The following is a 16,317-nucleotide window of genomic DNA, read 5'->3' as shown; positions in this document are numbered from 1 at the left end:
AAATTTTTGTTTCAAGATACTGCATGTGGTAGAGGGGTCCAAGATATGACATTTGGGACAAAACAAAAGTTCCCCAGATTGATATGGGACTAGATATGACCCTTGGTATCATCTTGAAACAAAAATTTTTGCAAATCCGGGGATTTTTACTGGTAAGAGATTATAAATTGCGTCACTTTTCATATAAAATGTATGTGGGTCTGGCCCATGGCCTGGAAATGCCTATGTAATTTACATATAAACGAGTGAGACTCAAACATGTTCTTCTTTTTCCATCAAATATACCAGTGGCGCCACCAATTTTACATATAAGCGCATACAAAATTTTCAATATGGCTGCGCCCATGAGAGAGAAAATTTCGTCTCATTCATTTCCGCCCCATGGTCTGGCCAGTCCCAAGCGCTACGCATATGACAACAGAAAGTAGAGCTAAACGGAGGATTAAATGAATACATACAGCTAGTTCAACGCAGTTTCCCAGCAAACAAGCAATAAATATTTGATTCAACAATAGTATGAATGAACCATAAATAGGCATATAATGAGTCTTCAAAACAAAAAAATGGAACATTTCAGCAAAACGAATCGAAAATTAAAACCACAAAAGGAAAACAAATAAGAAATTACCGTCAAAATAGCGTAAAAGCAGACAATAGCACCACAAAAGCTTGTTGAAATCTCCGCAAAAATCGTTAGAAATGAGATTTTATCAATACGTTGCATGTACCTGAAATAGTTAACACTGATGAAATATTTCCATTAAAAAAAATTTAGTAGGATTCGCATACTCATCCATCTCTTGATGCATTAAAAAAACGTTTATTAATCGTGACTTCACTTTGATTCTCGAGCCGACTTCTCTCAAATCGATGTTGATTTGTTCCAAATCACTTGAGATTAATTTGGCAAAAATCAACGAGCTTATTATGAGGATTGCAGACAGAAATTCGAGAGAAGCAAAACCAACTGAAGCCACTAAATCAAGTGATAGTTGGTACACATTTAGCAAAACAAAGCCAATCAATGTAGTCTCATCGAAACCAGGAAAGTAAAGTGGAACCGAAGGTAAAAGCTTTCCTTCAATATAGTAGTAGTAAAATGGAGATAAGAGAAATACGACACCGACTAAAGCAAAAGTAATTGTCATTGCTTTGAAAAAAAATTCAGTAAAATAGGCAAATTTATCGAAGTACTCCTTGCGTTCACGTGATTTAGTTTTGCCGTTGATTTTATACAAGTCTTGAATAAAGCAGATTGCCCAGTGAAAGTCTTCGGCATGTCGTGCATTGTATATTCTCATTAAACCCTGTATATAAACCTATGTTAATAAAACCGAAACGGGAATCTTGAAGTATATAAAGAAAACACATACCTGCGTACCGAACAAAAACCAAAATATTGAAAGTATTTTTATATATCCTTCATAGTACAAAAAGGTGTAGATTTCAGAAATATACGAAGAGAGAGTCAATCCATATACGAAAAAGGTAATTAAATTTGGTTTGTACTCTTTCGCAATAATATCCTGACCAACAAACTGCAGAAGCGATCGGTTCCATTGAAAAATGCATCTCTGAAATCGTGAATACGCATCCATTTTCGATCGCTCTTTTGCAAACGGATGAAAAAACAATTGAATAATATTTTTAAAAACATTCAAACCATATAACTATGTTTTCAAAATTACCTACGTTTTATAATTCAAATATTTTTTTGGTAAAACGTTAGCTTTGTTCAAATACCAGTCAACAACTGAAAGATTTTAATAATGCGAGTTTATATTTAATGAAAATTCAGTAAAAAGTCAGTTGCAATTGATCACGTTAAATGGCTTTTACATTGAAAAACACACCTGGTTTTCAATATCCGGGGAAATGTGATTCTCATAATTATTTATATTGAGCTTCTCAATTATTCAATGCTGTATGTTTACAGGAGACGAATATAATTTCTGGACATTTTCTTCGATATTCTGCAAGCTTATTTCTACATATTTAAATGGTTTACAATTGCTCATTTTTTTAAAAACATAAATATATATTTGCTACTCATATTTTGCGTTGCATTTTTTAAAATATGCTCCATATAGCCGAAGTCATGCTGTATATACATTTCGGAATTTTAATTTCATCAACTTTTGACTGATACCGTGGTTTCAAATGGATATAGCGGTAAATTTTTCATGGTAAATTTGATTTCATTTATAAATGAGCAACAATTCGAAGAACATTTGTAAATACAGTTGGTTGATATATTAAAAATTGCATAGTAAAAAAAAGGTAGACACAAACTCGAAAACTAGAAAAACTAGGAAAAATCAGGACTTATTAGGTCAGTAATGAAGAAGCAAAATTTCTCAGGGATTTCACATTTTTCTTCGGAAAATCCCTAGCAAATTGGAAGAATTTTTCTAAATTCCGGAAAACTTTAGCAAATTCGAATTCTCGTCTCCCTCTCCCCTCCGCGCATTACTATATTAGGTCATGTCAAATGTACACGTTATTTGCGATTTACTAAAAAAAATTAGGAAAAATTAGCAATATTAGAGCCCGTGCCTCTCTCTAGAAACTGGCTGTAATGAGTCGTCTATAAAACATAATGATTGACACGTCAGAACTGGTACAGAGACTTCGTGTGATCATGTGATCAAAATCTAAAACATCGTCGTTCGTTTACTGTGAGAAAATATAGAATCCAATAATAAAGAAATATATTTAGTTTCTCTGTAGTAATATCAATGTTTTATTCTGTTTCATTCGTTACATGATATAGAGTATTTTTTGAGCGCATATGCGGCGCCCTCACAGACCTTTTAAAATAAAATGTTTTTTATACACAAAAAAGAAATCATAACAATATCCATATGACAAAAGATTCGAAAGCCTGTTTTTACTTTCTTTTTCGACTATTTTGTTTTTGATTTTTGATAATGCTTACGCTAAGTATTAAATACATTCAAATCGTTTTGTATTTATTGATTTGCGTGTTTTAGTGTGTATGTGTTCGTATTTTATATGGATATAATTTTCTCTTTTTTTCTCGAATGAATTAAATATATGCATTTTTGTGCGAAACAAAAATAGTGATTCACATTTTAAAAAAAATTCACTAAAATTAAACTAAATAACTGAGTCAATACTATAACCGAAAATTGCATTGGAAAGGGGAAATGTGTGGAAATATTATGGTTGATTGTTGTTTTTTATTGAATGACTATCTATGACTTTGTTCGAAACAATTTGATACTCATTTCGATTTATTGTTGTTATTTTTATTTTTATTCAAACTACATTTGAATGTTGAGCAGCAGAGGTATGTCTATTGTAGACAAGCTTGAATCTTTTCAATCCATTCTTGTGCCATGCTCGCCTCGAGTGCGTAAAAATTATACGTTCGACGACTGGTTTTCAACTGAAAATTTAAAATAAAATGAAAAAATCGTTCAAATCTCAAATGTAAAAGCGTCACAGCTCAGAATCTAATCTTATTTGAAAAACCTACGTCGAAAAAGGCTCGTTCGTCAATTTTTTTCGTACCAACTTGCACGGGCGATGCGCTCGCTACCGATTGAACTTCAGCCAAATCTGTGGGCGGTAAAAAGACAATGTGACAATAATTGATTTTCGAAGTGAAAACATCTTATTAAAATATAAGTACCGATGAATCCTTTGCAGTTGGAGTCTTCCATTGCGTCGTAGTATCGTAGTTGATGTTTCATTGAATCAAGAACGAACCAACGCTGTTTCCACCCTTTCAGCAAAGCGCCTCGTTTATATAAATGTCTGAAATCGGATTAGACAATTGAATTTAGCTAAGCATATCGAAGAACACATTTTATTTTTAATATGCATACCCTTCGTGTGTTCGATGTTCGGGTACATTGCTGTCAAATTCGTTGAATAAGTGTTGATTCGATGTTTGTCCTGTATTTGCACTCGATGCAATGCTACCATTATCGCCTTGAGATCGTATCATTGCCGGTTGACCACTGTCGACCGCTTTATATTTCGTACAATTTTTCGGCACCGAATCTGCACATTTATCATGATATGAATTGCCTATAAAACAAAAATTTGAGCATTTTACTAAGTAAACCAAAACAAAAATTTGAATAACAAATGGAAAACCGAGCAAATTACCGCAATCCATGCATCTGTTGAAAAAAAAGGAAAATAAATTGAAATATAATGAATCTGTGTAATATAAAGTCTAATTTCAGGACACATACCGTAATCCAGTCCACATTGGGCCCCACAGTACGCCATCACAGTGAGTGCAATGTGTTGGTGTTGTGTATGAATGCTTTTCAAATCGATGAGGATGAGCGTATGTTTCTTGATGAATTCCGCCTCGGCCTCGCATTAAAATCTCCAACGTTGATCTCTTATGCAATAAACGACCATGTGACCGAACAATTGCACTGCTGAATGATGAATTCCGTGTCAACGAATCACTATGTGGCACTTCCAATTTATCCCAAATTTGTCGCCATTTTTGCGGCAGCAGTCCACGTTCACTTTCCGCTTGACGAAGCTCTTCCAGAAGCCGGGAAAAGATGTCAGGATCACACTTGGCCAAACTGTCATAGCCAGTGGCAACGACACGCCTTCGTCGTTGCTGTTGAGTCTTCGATGATAAATGTGATAGAGTATTACTGCTACTGCCATGATTTGAACTATTACCACCGGTTCGCATGCCAGACGATGAGAGGAAATCAATTTCTTCATCTTCGTGATTATCATTGCAAACTAATTCAAGGTCATAGGGTGGACCGTGTGCCAATTCTTCATCAATATAATACTGCCACAATTCAAGCATTGCCACCGAACTTTGGGGCCGTAAAATTGTATGATCTTGATCACCACTGTACATAAAATTGTAGAAAATTGGAAATTTTGCATGTTGTCGATCGATATAATCAAATACAGAGTAACCAATTTTTGCTGCTCCAACACCAGACGAACGAATTCCGCCCGGAAAAATGTCGTCATCTGATCCGGTGCCAGTTTCAACAACAACATGCTTTGAATTCAGCGAACCACGCTTATCTTCGATTTTTGCAATGCCCAAATCGAATTTTTCCAACTCACAATCAAATAAGAACGTTCGAAAACGACATGATACACTGTGATATGCCAAGAAACGCAGATAAAAATCATTAAATTCAAACGATAGTGGAAATTGTACTTGTATTTGATGAACAGCATCCAAAAATTGTAGAAAAACTGGAGCAAATTGTGAACCAGAACTACTGCTCGCTTTTAAATTTGAACGATGTGCAAATCGGTGACCAAATGCAAGCCATTCCTTTTCGATTAGTACTCGAAAACCATCGATGGTACGATAGTATGGATCTAAACATATTTGTGCTAAAGATGTAATGCATGCGGTTACATCCCAACCATCTTCGAGCGCAAGCGTCACACTTGATCCCTGTAAATCGATTAGATCCACAACAGCACCAGATAATTGCAGTAAATTGCGAATTTGTTGCAACCATTCGGACTGTTCCAATAGTTTAGCAAATGTTAGATCTGGTTCATTAGTTTCCGTTGACGGTAAGCAAGCTCGCATTAGTTTTTTAAATGCAAGACGTGATTGTCGAACATCTATATAATCGACGGGTATGAATTCGGTATTTAATTCGGATAGACGTGCCGATTTTGATTGTGATTTTTCACCCAAAATATACATCGGCACACGATGAAACGAATATGAATGCGAATGATTTTTCTCATTAAGATGATCACGTTGTGAATTTGAATGGGATTGCGCCGCTAGACCAGCTCCTGCTTTCAATGAACCCCATTTATTTGGTGTTTTAGTTGCATTTGATTGACCCGATCGGTTGCCAAAATTTGAAAATGATCGCACCGTGTGAAAAGCACCTTGTGAGAATCGCCGACTCGAATCTGGCGTTCGTTCTTGTTTCACAGACAATTGATTATGTTGATAGTAATTTACATCTTCAGCCGCCCACATCAGAGAATTTATCGATAGATTTGAATCGAATAAATCCAATGGATGCCGGATTGCCACTGAATTTGGCATTGTTTCGATGATTTGAATGAAAAATCGATCTTGTTCTTGGAAACCCGTTGAATCGGTTGTAATATTTGTTGAACCAGCCGGATGAGCTTTGAACATACCAATCACGCCTTTCGGATGTGGTAGTGCACCACTGAAATTAATAAATAAAACCCCATTAAATGTCATTCTTAATAAGTGGGAATTGCGTGAGAAAGAGCAATCACTTACCGCAATAGTATTGCACCATTCTTTTGATGTCGCCAAGTTGGAACTGGAATTCGATGATTTTTATAGCATCGTGATAAGCATCTTAATGAATCGTCCGATATGCCATGCGGAGATACAATTATTGCTATCGAGAAGAAAATAAAGTTTTTTGTATTTTTTCAAACAAAAAGTCACAGAAGAAAAGGCAAATATTTGTTCGCAACTCACCTGGATATGATCGACACAAACTATAATTACAATTGACAGAAGAGATGCGATAATTTGAATGAGGTTCGCTAAACCCGAGTCGTTTCCAATCCCTCACATAACTTCGTTCTTTCAAACGTTCAATATCTTTAACTGTAACACGTGGCATCGTATCAACGGCATCGTCTGAATCATCGTCGTCGTTGATATTGTGTAAATGATGCTCTGAATTGCTGTTGGTCAAACTATTGCCACCGTGTTCATTTGTCGGTGATGCATCGTCAAAATCAACGCCAGGCAAAACATATTTCCGCCGTGTAACACCTTTTTGCTTGAAACCAGCCCGTTTTGCAGTCCGAATGAGTGTTTTCTTTGCGAAACCTTTCAACGTTGCATTCTTTTCTTTGACTTTGTGCAATGGTGTGGTGGGAATAATGCCGTGAGATGCGAATGCAAAATGTCCAAATTCATGAGGTGGATGCCGTGCACGATTCAATAATTTTCGAAACGCTTCAATACTTTCAGCTGCAATTTCTTCATCAAATGCAACCTTAATCAATTGAAATGTGCATGAACGCAACTGTAAGCCTTCTGGTAACTCCTGATCCAAGTGCGGCAAGTATAAACGTGTCAAACGTTTCTCTTTGGTCAAACATGACACAGGAAATGATCGAACTACACTCTGTTCACAAGACAGCATATCACACGGTGATCCTCGGAACACAACTGGAAATGAGTGTCAAAATGCATGCTTTAAATAAAACAACAACAAAGTGATAAATGTGTTGAAACTTACTTCTGTAATTTGTTAAAAATAGAGCACCTTCGGCGGGTAAAAGTGATGTCATTACGGAACCATTTTCTTCTCGTCCATCTGGCAATAGATAAACACGCATCGCGTCACCAAGAATTTCTTCTCCCGATAGCAAAAGAGGAGCTTGTATCGTTGGTTTTTTCACGGATGGAATTCTTTTTGATTCTCGGTGTATAGCCTCTAATGTTTCGATGTGCATATGAACAACGCCCGGCACCATAACATGCAAATTTCGTACATGTTCAGCTGTTACACCGCCTTCGGTACAAACGCGATCAATGAATCGGCTCACCATTTTTGTAACAATGTTGCCCGTCTCAAATGGATCACTTTCTTCAAAGCCTTCATCGCCTTCATCACTACGTGCACTTCTCGACTCAACAATACTAGTTGAAACACTTGTATCATCCTCCAAATGATGATCGACCTTTTGTACTTTACCGGAACTAATATCGGTTGGAATCATTAGGGCAACCATTCGATTTGCATAATGAATTGCTTGGCTATACAGTGTTGACTCTTCCGAACTTATGAATTCATTCAATTTGGCCGGATCCATTGCTGGCGAAAGTCTCATTTGTTCAGCTGCTATTTCCAAGGCAGATGGTTCTTGCACACGCGATAAAATTGATGCACGATATTCTTTCAAGTCCCTGAAAATGAACAAGAACACTCATTCAATTAGTCAATTAGTCATTGTTTAAAACACCACCACCATTTTGAAGACTAACCTTGAATTTGATGGGCTGAGACGTGTTCGTGTATATGAATAATTATTTTCAATGATTGAGGAAGACGTTGCATTATTTGCACGTGGCAAATAAAGTGCTTTGATTTGTGTTTGAACATCCTGATAGAATGCGCTCTCCCAAAACTGTTGACTCTTCCAAACCGGATGATCCTGAATGCAGGTGTATGCAAATTGAATAACACCAGTGCACAATTTTCGACAAAATGCAGTCGATAGTGGCAATAAAGAAGCAGCAACACCGTATTCATCCATTAAGGAATCGTCTTGTAATGCTCGATTCATTAATCTGAAAAGAATGTTGATAAAAAAAATAAGAAATTGCATCAAATGATTCCATCGATTTCAATGTTAATCGCTCACTTGATAACTAAATCGAACTGTTGATGGTCCAACATTGCTTTGTTTCCTTGAACGGTTCGTGCCAATTCGCGGCACAATGTCAAGCGAGCATCGCGTTGCTTTAATGTTCGCATAACAGCCGGAAAACTTTTGCGAGCATCGGCGATTTTATTTTCAAAAATGCAATTAACACATGTTTTCAACACCTCCAAACGGCGAGCGGTGTTATTGACAACCGGCCTTCCATCTGAAATACTTTGTAAATGTGGTCCCATTGGTACGATTCTTGGTGAAGAACGTGCCAGTGATTGAAAGTTTCTCGGTTCGATGGTATTATTTTTGGCCAAACCATCATTGATAATCTGTTGCACCAAATTACCATTCAACGGATTCAATATCGGTTGATGAATGCGTGAATATGATCCTTCCGGTGGACGCAACACTTTTTGCATGTAATTTTGAGACGATGAATTTTCATTTGAGTATAGAATCTGTGCTAATTCTTGTATATGAGTCAATACCTGAAAGAAATGAGTGAACAACAATTACGTCATGTAAGTAATGTTTGAATAAAGAAAATGTTGAACCATTCAAACTCACCAATTTTGGATTTTGTAATTCAGTTCTCGTCAAATCGGTAACGGAACTGTACAATTCATCCCACGCATCGCATGCACGCCACTGAAAGAAATGTTTGAATTCAATTAATTATCTTTGTATGTTTTCAAATGTATAATTTCACAAATTAAAAGAATAACGTTTGCTTACCGGTGGACCACGTTCGGTTATAAAACTCGTGAAAAACATACTATCTAAAACGCGCGATAGAAAATCGCAATTGACTAAATCTCTTGCACCAAGAAAACCAGCTTTATGAAAGGTAATCACTGGTTTTGGATGAATGCGTATCAATGTTAAACATGATCGATATCCTTGAAGAAGTTGAGCAAATGTACGCATAAATACGGCACGTATCTCTTTGTCTTGCATCGCAAGATTTTGATCGATCGTTGGTGCCGGCAACGGGAACGCCAAATCAGCTGAATTGAGTTGAGGTTGCAATACCATTGTCAATGACGCATTTGTACTTTCCCAAATTGCATCCGGCAGTACTGAAACTGGTGGCACTAACGATTCGGGAATTCTTATTGAACCACCATCAATGTCGGCCACAATAACATCCATTAAATCAGAAATCTCTGACTGCAACGAACTATGAACACCCATTATGAATGGAGTTGGTGTGGACAAGACTTCGTACAGCGGTGCCGGTAAAATTGGGATGTAAACATGAGTATAACTGAATGAAATAAAGAGTTGATAAAGAAATTGTATGAATTAAATTAATTTTGATAATAATAATAAGAGCGCTAATTTACCGGAATGGATACATGAGTGCGGTTAATGCGCGACAACTTTCGGTTAAACGCGAAAAACTTTTGGAATGAAATAAAATTTTGTGTTCGGTCATAACGGCGCAAAATAATAGCATGACATTTTTGATGCCCAACTGTTGAAACAGCATGCTAACACATGTTCCAGTAACTGGTAATGTCGGTGACAATGGAGGTTGTAATGCTTGCTTATCGCTGGCTCCAATGGAGAAACGCACTTGTGGACCACCCGGTGGTGGGATCTACAACATAAAATACGTAGTGAATGTGAAAAGTATTCAATAACGATCAACGAAATAGATGTACCTGAATGCATCCCAGAATATTTCCAATCAATGTTTCAAGTTGATACGGTAGACATTCAATGAATACCGTATAAATTGTTCCCAGGCAATTCTGCAATGTAAATTAATTAGCCATGAATTAGAAAAGAGAAAACTAAAAACAATTTCATTTCAGCTTGAAACTCACCCGAATTGTTTCGGTATAGTCCAATCGTGATACGAGAACCAAGCACTTCGGAGCATACATGATACTATGATGTGTAATGTTTGATGTTTGTTTAGCATTTGCCTCTTGAATCAATGTGGTCGATGAAAAATTATTAACAACTGCCCCACCAGCCGCTGCAACAGCTGCGGCTGGATTGAGCAGAGTTTGTCTCGGTGAGAAGCTATCCTCTTCTTCTTCGTCAATCGGCTTATTTGGTGTAATGGCAACGGTTTCATTGAAACACAGGCAAGCGCAATAGTGTCGATTAGCATCGATATCGGTTAAAACCGAAACAAAAAACTGTGGTTCCAATCGTTCATTTGATAAGGCCCATCCAAGCGGTTGACAAAACTATAAGTCAACAAAAACAAAAAAGTGTTTTTTTTTTTATTTTGAAATCTAATGCCAAACTGTCATATAATATACCCATTCGATGCCTTCGATGAATGGCGTATCGGGCCAATCTTTTTCTGGAAATCGTTGTAAAATCTTCCCACTTCGTTTGCCCGATCCTAAAATAACCATGAACAAACAAAGAAATTGGAACAAGTGAAAATAAACCGAATACTTTCGATGTACAATAAACGATTAGTGGAAACACTCACGTTCTTTTTCATGATCATATCCGACTATCACAAAGTAATCAGCTAAACGAGACATTATTTGAGGTTGTTTGCTTTTCGAAAGAATGGTTGAACGAAGAAAAAAAAACAACTATGTGTCGTATAATATTTATGTGGGCCCTTAATTAGGCTATTTAGTGTGTATGTTTATTGTCATTACTGTGGTGTTTGTATTGTTATCGGTTTCCATTACGGAATCGACCGCACTTAAAAAAACTCTTTCTTCTTTCTTTTTTTATATCAAAGTTGTAATTTCTTTCTAATCACAATTGTATACAAAAAAATCGTCACAATATTTGATCAATAATGCATTTTCATATGAGCAACTCCACAATTAAAAATATTATATCACTTTTTTCCTTATTGGTTTCAATACGTTGAGTGTGAATGGAAATGCACGAATTTCAATTTTTACAATTTTAAAATGAAATGTCTTATGTTTAATAAAGCATGACAAGTGATTTCTATAGTAACCTGCTGCAGTTGGCGCCTCATCTAGAAAATTTTATGCAATTTTCTTTATTAACTTTCATTGATGTAATCGCGATTCGATTCAATGTTTGTAGCTGTAGTAACAATGCATCAATAAGTAAATATTGATTTGGTCAATTGAATCACGGAAAAAACAAATACTCTCGCTGAATATTTGATATATATTTTTTGTTTGGTATTGCTCGGTGCACAAAAATAACAATACACAGATTGATCTAATGCTATTTTCTCTCCTATCGGTGAACCGCACCCCACTCCAAGTCAAGTAATGAATGCACACAAAAAAAACGGGTGAAGGGATATTACTTTTACCAAATGCAATTTTTTCGCAATTCACTGTTCATATTTTTCATATTTATTTAAAAAAATAATAAAAACTAATAATTTCGTTTGCAATTTTCTAATACCATATATGACAATCGTTGTTCACGTACATTTATCACTTGTGAGCACTAAAGAAACTCGAATGGAACACACAAATGCCAGAAATTCGTTCTTCACTGCGCTCGTTTTCTTTCTTTCTTTCTCCCATTCAATCCATTATATTATTGGTGTGTTCTTCTTCATGATGTGATTAGATTTTGTTTCGGGTAGCTATCGTAGTGTGCGTATAAGTTTTATATTGTATATATAGCTATGAGCATAAACAAACGCCACCAAATTAACTGTCAAACATGACAGTTTGCCTGTTTGTGCATATTACTTGGTTGTCGGCATCACATACACATTCACATACACACACACGCGCACACTTATCTTTCTCTCTCCCTCGACGTACTTTGTGTTTCGAGGTATAAAGTGCACAATATTCCTTTGCTATCACAAATCATACCGATGATGACTGATTTTGACATCACTTTCATGTGATATACATGCCTTTACATGGTGATACACACAGGAATGATTTTGATTTTCGTTTTTCTGCAAATGACTGTGCTTTGGAAATAATTTTTAAACTTCAAATTCGCCATTAAATACATGTTTTTTTTTAAACAGGAAGATTCATATTAAAACCAAATCACATCGATCATCAATATGTTCATGAAATTCAATTTGAAGTTTTCCTTTGATTTTCATTCTTTTTGTTTAACAACATAAATCCATAGCCAATGAGATATTTTCAAATGCCTAATGTAAACCACACTCACAGCTCATTTGTCATTGTTCAGTTGGTCAAACTGTCAACTGCCAAGCGTCAATGACATATGCTGTGTACATAAAACATTCAGTCTACTACTAACGAAATTTAAGCATTCTTTTGTTTGTGTTGTTCTCGTTTCACTTCTATTTTTATTTTGTTGTTTTGTTTTTGATCTTGTTTTCAAATCCAGTTGTATTTGTATAAATTTTTGGTTGAATTTGAAATTGAAATTTTTTTTTGTGCGTGGAAAATTGTTGTAAATTTTATTAATTAAGAAAAGAAGATTCAAATGTGGACATGACGAGCATAACAAAGCATCAATATGATTTTACAAATGGTAAATGCGCAAATAAAGAGAATGTCTTGTCTAACGGAAAACAAAGTGAAGTGACAAAATCATCAAGTGGCATTGACAGCAACTTTGATTGGGCCGAAAAAGAGGCAATTAGCCAACAGAGAAAGTTGCGCTTGATTCAGGTAACATGACGTATTGACTTTCTGCTTATGAATATTTGATTAGAAAGATATGTGTGTGTGACATTTGAAGTGGAAATTGAACAACTATATTTTTAGGTACGCCAACAATCCAAGGAAATTGCTGCTCAAGTGCGAGAAAATGTTCGAAAAGAAGAACAACGTCAAATTGAAAATATAAATCGCATAAAACGCGATGAATTATTGAATTGGCGCCAGAAACAAACGGGAATTGTTGTGAAGAATTACGAAAAATGTTTGGAACAAATTGGTGAAGCACATCTGAACGCGGCCCGTGAAAATGCAAAAGAACGTCAATTTGAAGAGCAAAAGGTGAAAAATCGAAAACTCGCATGCAAACGTGGTAAAATGGCGGCACAAAAACTTAAAGAAGAACAAGCTCTGAAATCAGCAAAACCAACAGTGAATAGAGTGAAACAGAAACAAGTGGTGACCATATCAAAGGCGATTCAAAGTTCACCGGAATCGGATACATCGACAACGTCAACGTCATCAAGTACTAGTACAGATGCATCGGTCATTTTTGTGGAAACCAAAAAGAAACCAGAAGTGAAGGTGAACATTCCAACAAAAATGCCACTTTCACCAAAACGATCGGTGAAAATGAAATCACCTGCACGCACCGAATATAATCCATCGCGATATGCTTCGGCTAATAATAGTACGGCCACCGATATTTCATTTACCGATAGTCCAATGAGTGATGCACCACCATTAATCACCAAAGTTTCTGATTTGTTGGGAAAAAAATCGTCAATTAAAGCCACTTCACTCCGATCAAGTCCACACATTGCAAAAACCTATAAATTGGACAAGAGCCCCGTTACTTGCCGAAATATAACCAGAAAAACGACACAAAAACCACAAATAAATACAGTTTCATCACGTTTGTCTAGAGTTATTAAAACACCATCAAAATCAAGCGGAAAATCACCCATAAAGGTTTTACCAGAAAGGAAGCATTTTGTTCCCGAATTTGTAAAAGCGAAGGCATCATCAAAAACAACCACAGCAAATGCATCGATTCAAACGGCACCACAGCGAACATCAAAGGTGCAATTTTACGATCATGCCAATAAATTTTCAAGACAATATGACGGAAGCATCGATGTAATTGAACGAGTTCAAAACGTAATACCTCTTAGTGCGTGGGAAGAAGCCAAGAAAGACAGCGAAGCCGACATAATCAAAAGAAGTGAATTAATGAACATGAAGTATGTGATCATAAGTGGAATATATTTTACTGCTTTAAAGCAAATTTGAGTAATATGGTTTTGTTTTCAGAATATTGGCCGAAAATCGATCGAAAGTTGCTTTGGAAAAGGAGAAAATCCGTAAAGACTATGATCTAATGTCGATTCAGCTGAAAGAAATATTGGATAATAATGACTTGGTTCACAGTTTTCTAGAGGTAAGTTTCGAAAGATACATTCAAACCAAGACCTTTTTAAAGGAAAAAAAAATCTGACTCAAATGTCTTGAATTCGATTTACTAATAAACAATTTTCTCTTTATAGACCAACGAAATTCTCTCGGAATCCCGACTCAAACAGTTGGCCGAAGAAAAGCAGCAACTGATGAATGACGAATTTTCTAAAGTTCTGAAGCAACCGGCCATAATAACGTGTCCAAAAATTAATTCAAAAACTTCAAAATCTTCAACATCCAATCAGTGTGGCGAAATAAATGTTGCGCAAGCTAAGTCACAAAGTACCACGAAATTGAACGCATTAAAACAATCTCAGAAAAAAGAGAATGCAAAGGAATTACAAAAGGATGACACAACCTCTGAAAATATCTTGGAAAATACTCAACCATTTTTGTTAGATTATGTAAACGAGCGCTCGAATAATCTTTGTGATGATATAAATCGTTGTCGAAATGACCACAAAGATACTGATTTCAATCAAGGAAAACTTGCGGCTTTGCATGATTTACTCAATAAATTCAATACATTTCGGCGTATTTTGTGCGACGAGATTAAAGAAAATAACGGCGATATAAGCCACATCGATGCCGAACGATTCATGAACGAAATTGATAAAGTGGAAGAAAAGAAACAGGAAATAATGAAAGAAAAACCAATGGAAGAAGTATCGAGTAGAAAACAAACAAAGCAGAAACAAAATCGCGAACTTGATTTGAGCAAACGTGAAAAACTGTTGAAAATCAAAGAATCGTGTATTGATGAAAAAGTTCGTGAATTGTTTTTGCGCGAAAAGAAGATCGAAGAACAAAAGAAATGCTCGAAAAAAGAAGATGCAAAAACAAGAAAAGATAAAAAAGCGATTGCCATGGTTACGTCCAATGGAGCAGAATCTATGGAGGACATTCCAGTTCGTATTGTGATCAATGTCAATAAAAATGAGCAAAGTAAGGAGAAAACCACGGAAGTCGTTGTGAACGAACTGAAATGGAGTGAAAAATTGAAAAAAACGTCAACTGAAAGTATTCAAGCTGTGCCAGTATCGAATGGCTGTGGAAAAATTTATCCAAAAACACCAGCTGCCAAAACGAAAATGGTAACCTTAAAAAATTACTTATTAATTATTATTGATTGTTTTGCGATTATTCTTCGATTAGTTTCGATTATCGTCATTAATTGTAATATATGTATTACGTATGAGATTGTCAAATGACGATGATGGAAATTGAATCTATGTGAAATAAAAAGAGAGAGAGAGAGAGTGTGTGTGTGTGGATGAGTGAGTGAGTGAATGATAGATGATTGGGGAACCATTAGAATGTAAGAGAAAACATACGAAAGAAACAAAAGTCACAACAGCATATAACAGATTGCTGACGAAAAATTGAGATTTGGTAGTAGCAGCGGAGAGAACAACACACAAAGAATCAATTTTGTACACACAATAGCATTGCATCGGAACAACGTCACAACGACGACAATATGGCGGCGCAAACGGATAAACGAAAACTGTATCAACAGCAACAAGAAATCACATTCGGGTAACAATTGTCATATTTTGCATAGTAGCCAACGCATTCGCTGTTCAATATCGGCCACTGTCAACGACAAACCGATTTAAATGTGTTGGTGTGTATTTGACTGTGACATTTCAAACCAACAAGCCGGCAACAATTCACATCGTGACGAACCATTGCCAGTGTAAGAACTAAAATTCCTGCGCATAAATTTTCAGTTTGCATTGAAAGTGAAATATCCTATCGAATTGGATTTTTATCGGTTTTTCCAGAAAAAGTGTTCGGTAAGTGTTATTTTAAAATATAATATTAAACAGAATTTTCGAATTTTTTTACAAAAAATTGACTGCATGCTAGAATTAGATTGAGATAGAGAGAAACACATTGA

General features: G+C 35.9%; 2 protein-coding genes across 3 annotated transcripts in view; one reads left to right on the top strand and one right to left on the bottom strand.

Moving 5' to 3' along the window:
* Positions 1–3,175: 3,175 nt before the first annotated feature.
* LOC116342378 (myotubularin-related protein 5) lies at positions 3,176–11,866 on the bottom strand. Its single transcript, XM_031769959.1, has 18 exons — positions 10,841–11,866; positions 10,662–10,747; positions 10,215–10,586; positions 10,050–10,139; positions 9,729–9,985; positions 9,118–9,649; positions 8,950–9,030; positions 8,371–8,870; positions 7,991–8,296; positions 7,242–7,912; positions 6,467–7,171; positions 6,260–6,383; positions 4,230–6,182; positions 4,141–4,154; positions 3,855–4,059; positions 3,659–3,783; positions 3,503–3,585; positions 3,176–3,412 (listed from the first exon to the last, which is right to left on the bottom strand). Exons 1-18 carry the CDS (start codon positions 10,893–10,895, stop codon positions 3,320–3,322), a joined length of 6,252 nt encoding a protein of 2,083 aa, XP_031625819.1. The 5' UTR covers positions 10,896–11,866; the 3' UTR covers positions 3,176–3,319.
* Positions 11,867–12,675: 809 nt separating this feature from the next.
* LOC116342316 (titin homolog) overlaps positions 12,676–16,317 on the top strand; it is an 11,276-nt gene continuing 7,634 nt past the window's right edge. The window contains exons 1-4 of one of the 2 annotated variants that reach the window (XM_031769859.1): positions 12,676–12,968; positions 13,065–14,200; positions 14,271–14,397; positions 14,504–15,508. In XM_031769859.1, the coding sequence (XP_031625719.1) occupies positions 12,789–12,968; positions 13,065–14,200; positions 14,271–14,397; positions 14,504–15,508 (2,448 nt within the window). In that variant the 5' untranslated portion in view covers positions 12,676–12,788. Of the gene's footprint in view, positions 12,969–13,064; positions 14,201–14,270; positions 14,398–14,503; positions 15,519–16,317 lie in introns of both variants that reach the window. The other variant, XM_031769861.1, reaches the window with a different exon arrangement.

Source organism: Contarinia nasturtii, unplaced genomic scaffold (assembly GCF_009176525.2).
Source record: "Contarinia nasturtii isolate CC-2019 unplaced genomic scaffold, AAFC_CNas_1.1 Cnas_scaffold_864, whole genome shotgun sequence".
NCBI lineage: Eukaryota > Metazoa > Arthropoda > Insecta > Diptera > Cecidomyiidae > Contarinia > Contarinia nasturtii.
Note: the sequence above shows the minus strand (reverse complement) of the source record. Positions and strands in the feature narration are given on the sequence as shown.

Coding starts and splice junctions, on each gene's coding strand:
- LOC116342378 (XM_031769959.1), bottom strand. CDS start 10,895: ATGTCTCGTTTAGCTGATTACTTTGTGATAGTCGGATATGATCATGAA. Junction 7,172..7,241: donor ATTTTTAACAAATTACAGAA/GTAAGTTTCAAC, acceptor ACTCATTTCCAG/TTGTGTTCCGAGGATCACCG. Junction 3,413..3,502: donor ACGAACGAGCCTTTTTCGAC/GTAGGTTTTTCA, acceptor TTAAATTTTCAG/TTGAAAACCAGTCGTCGAAC.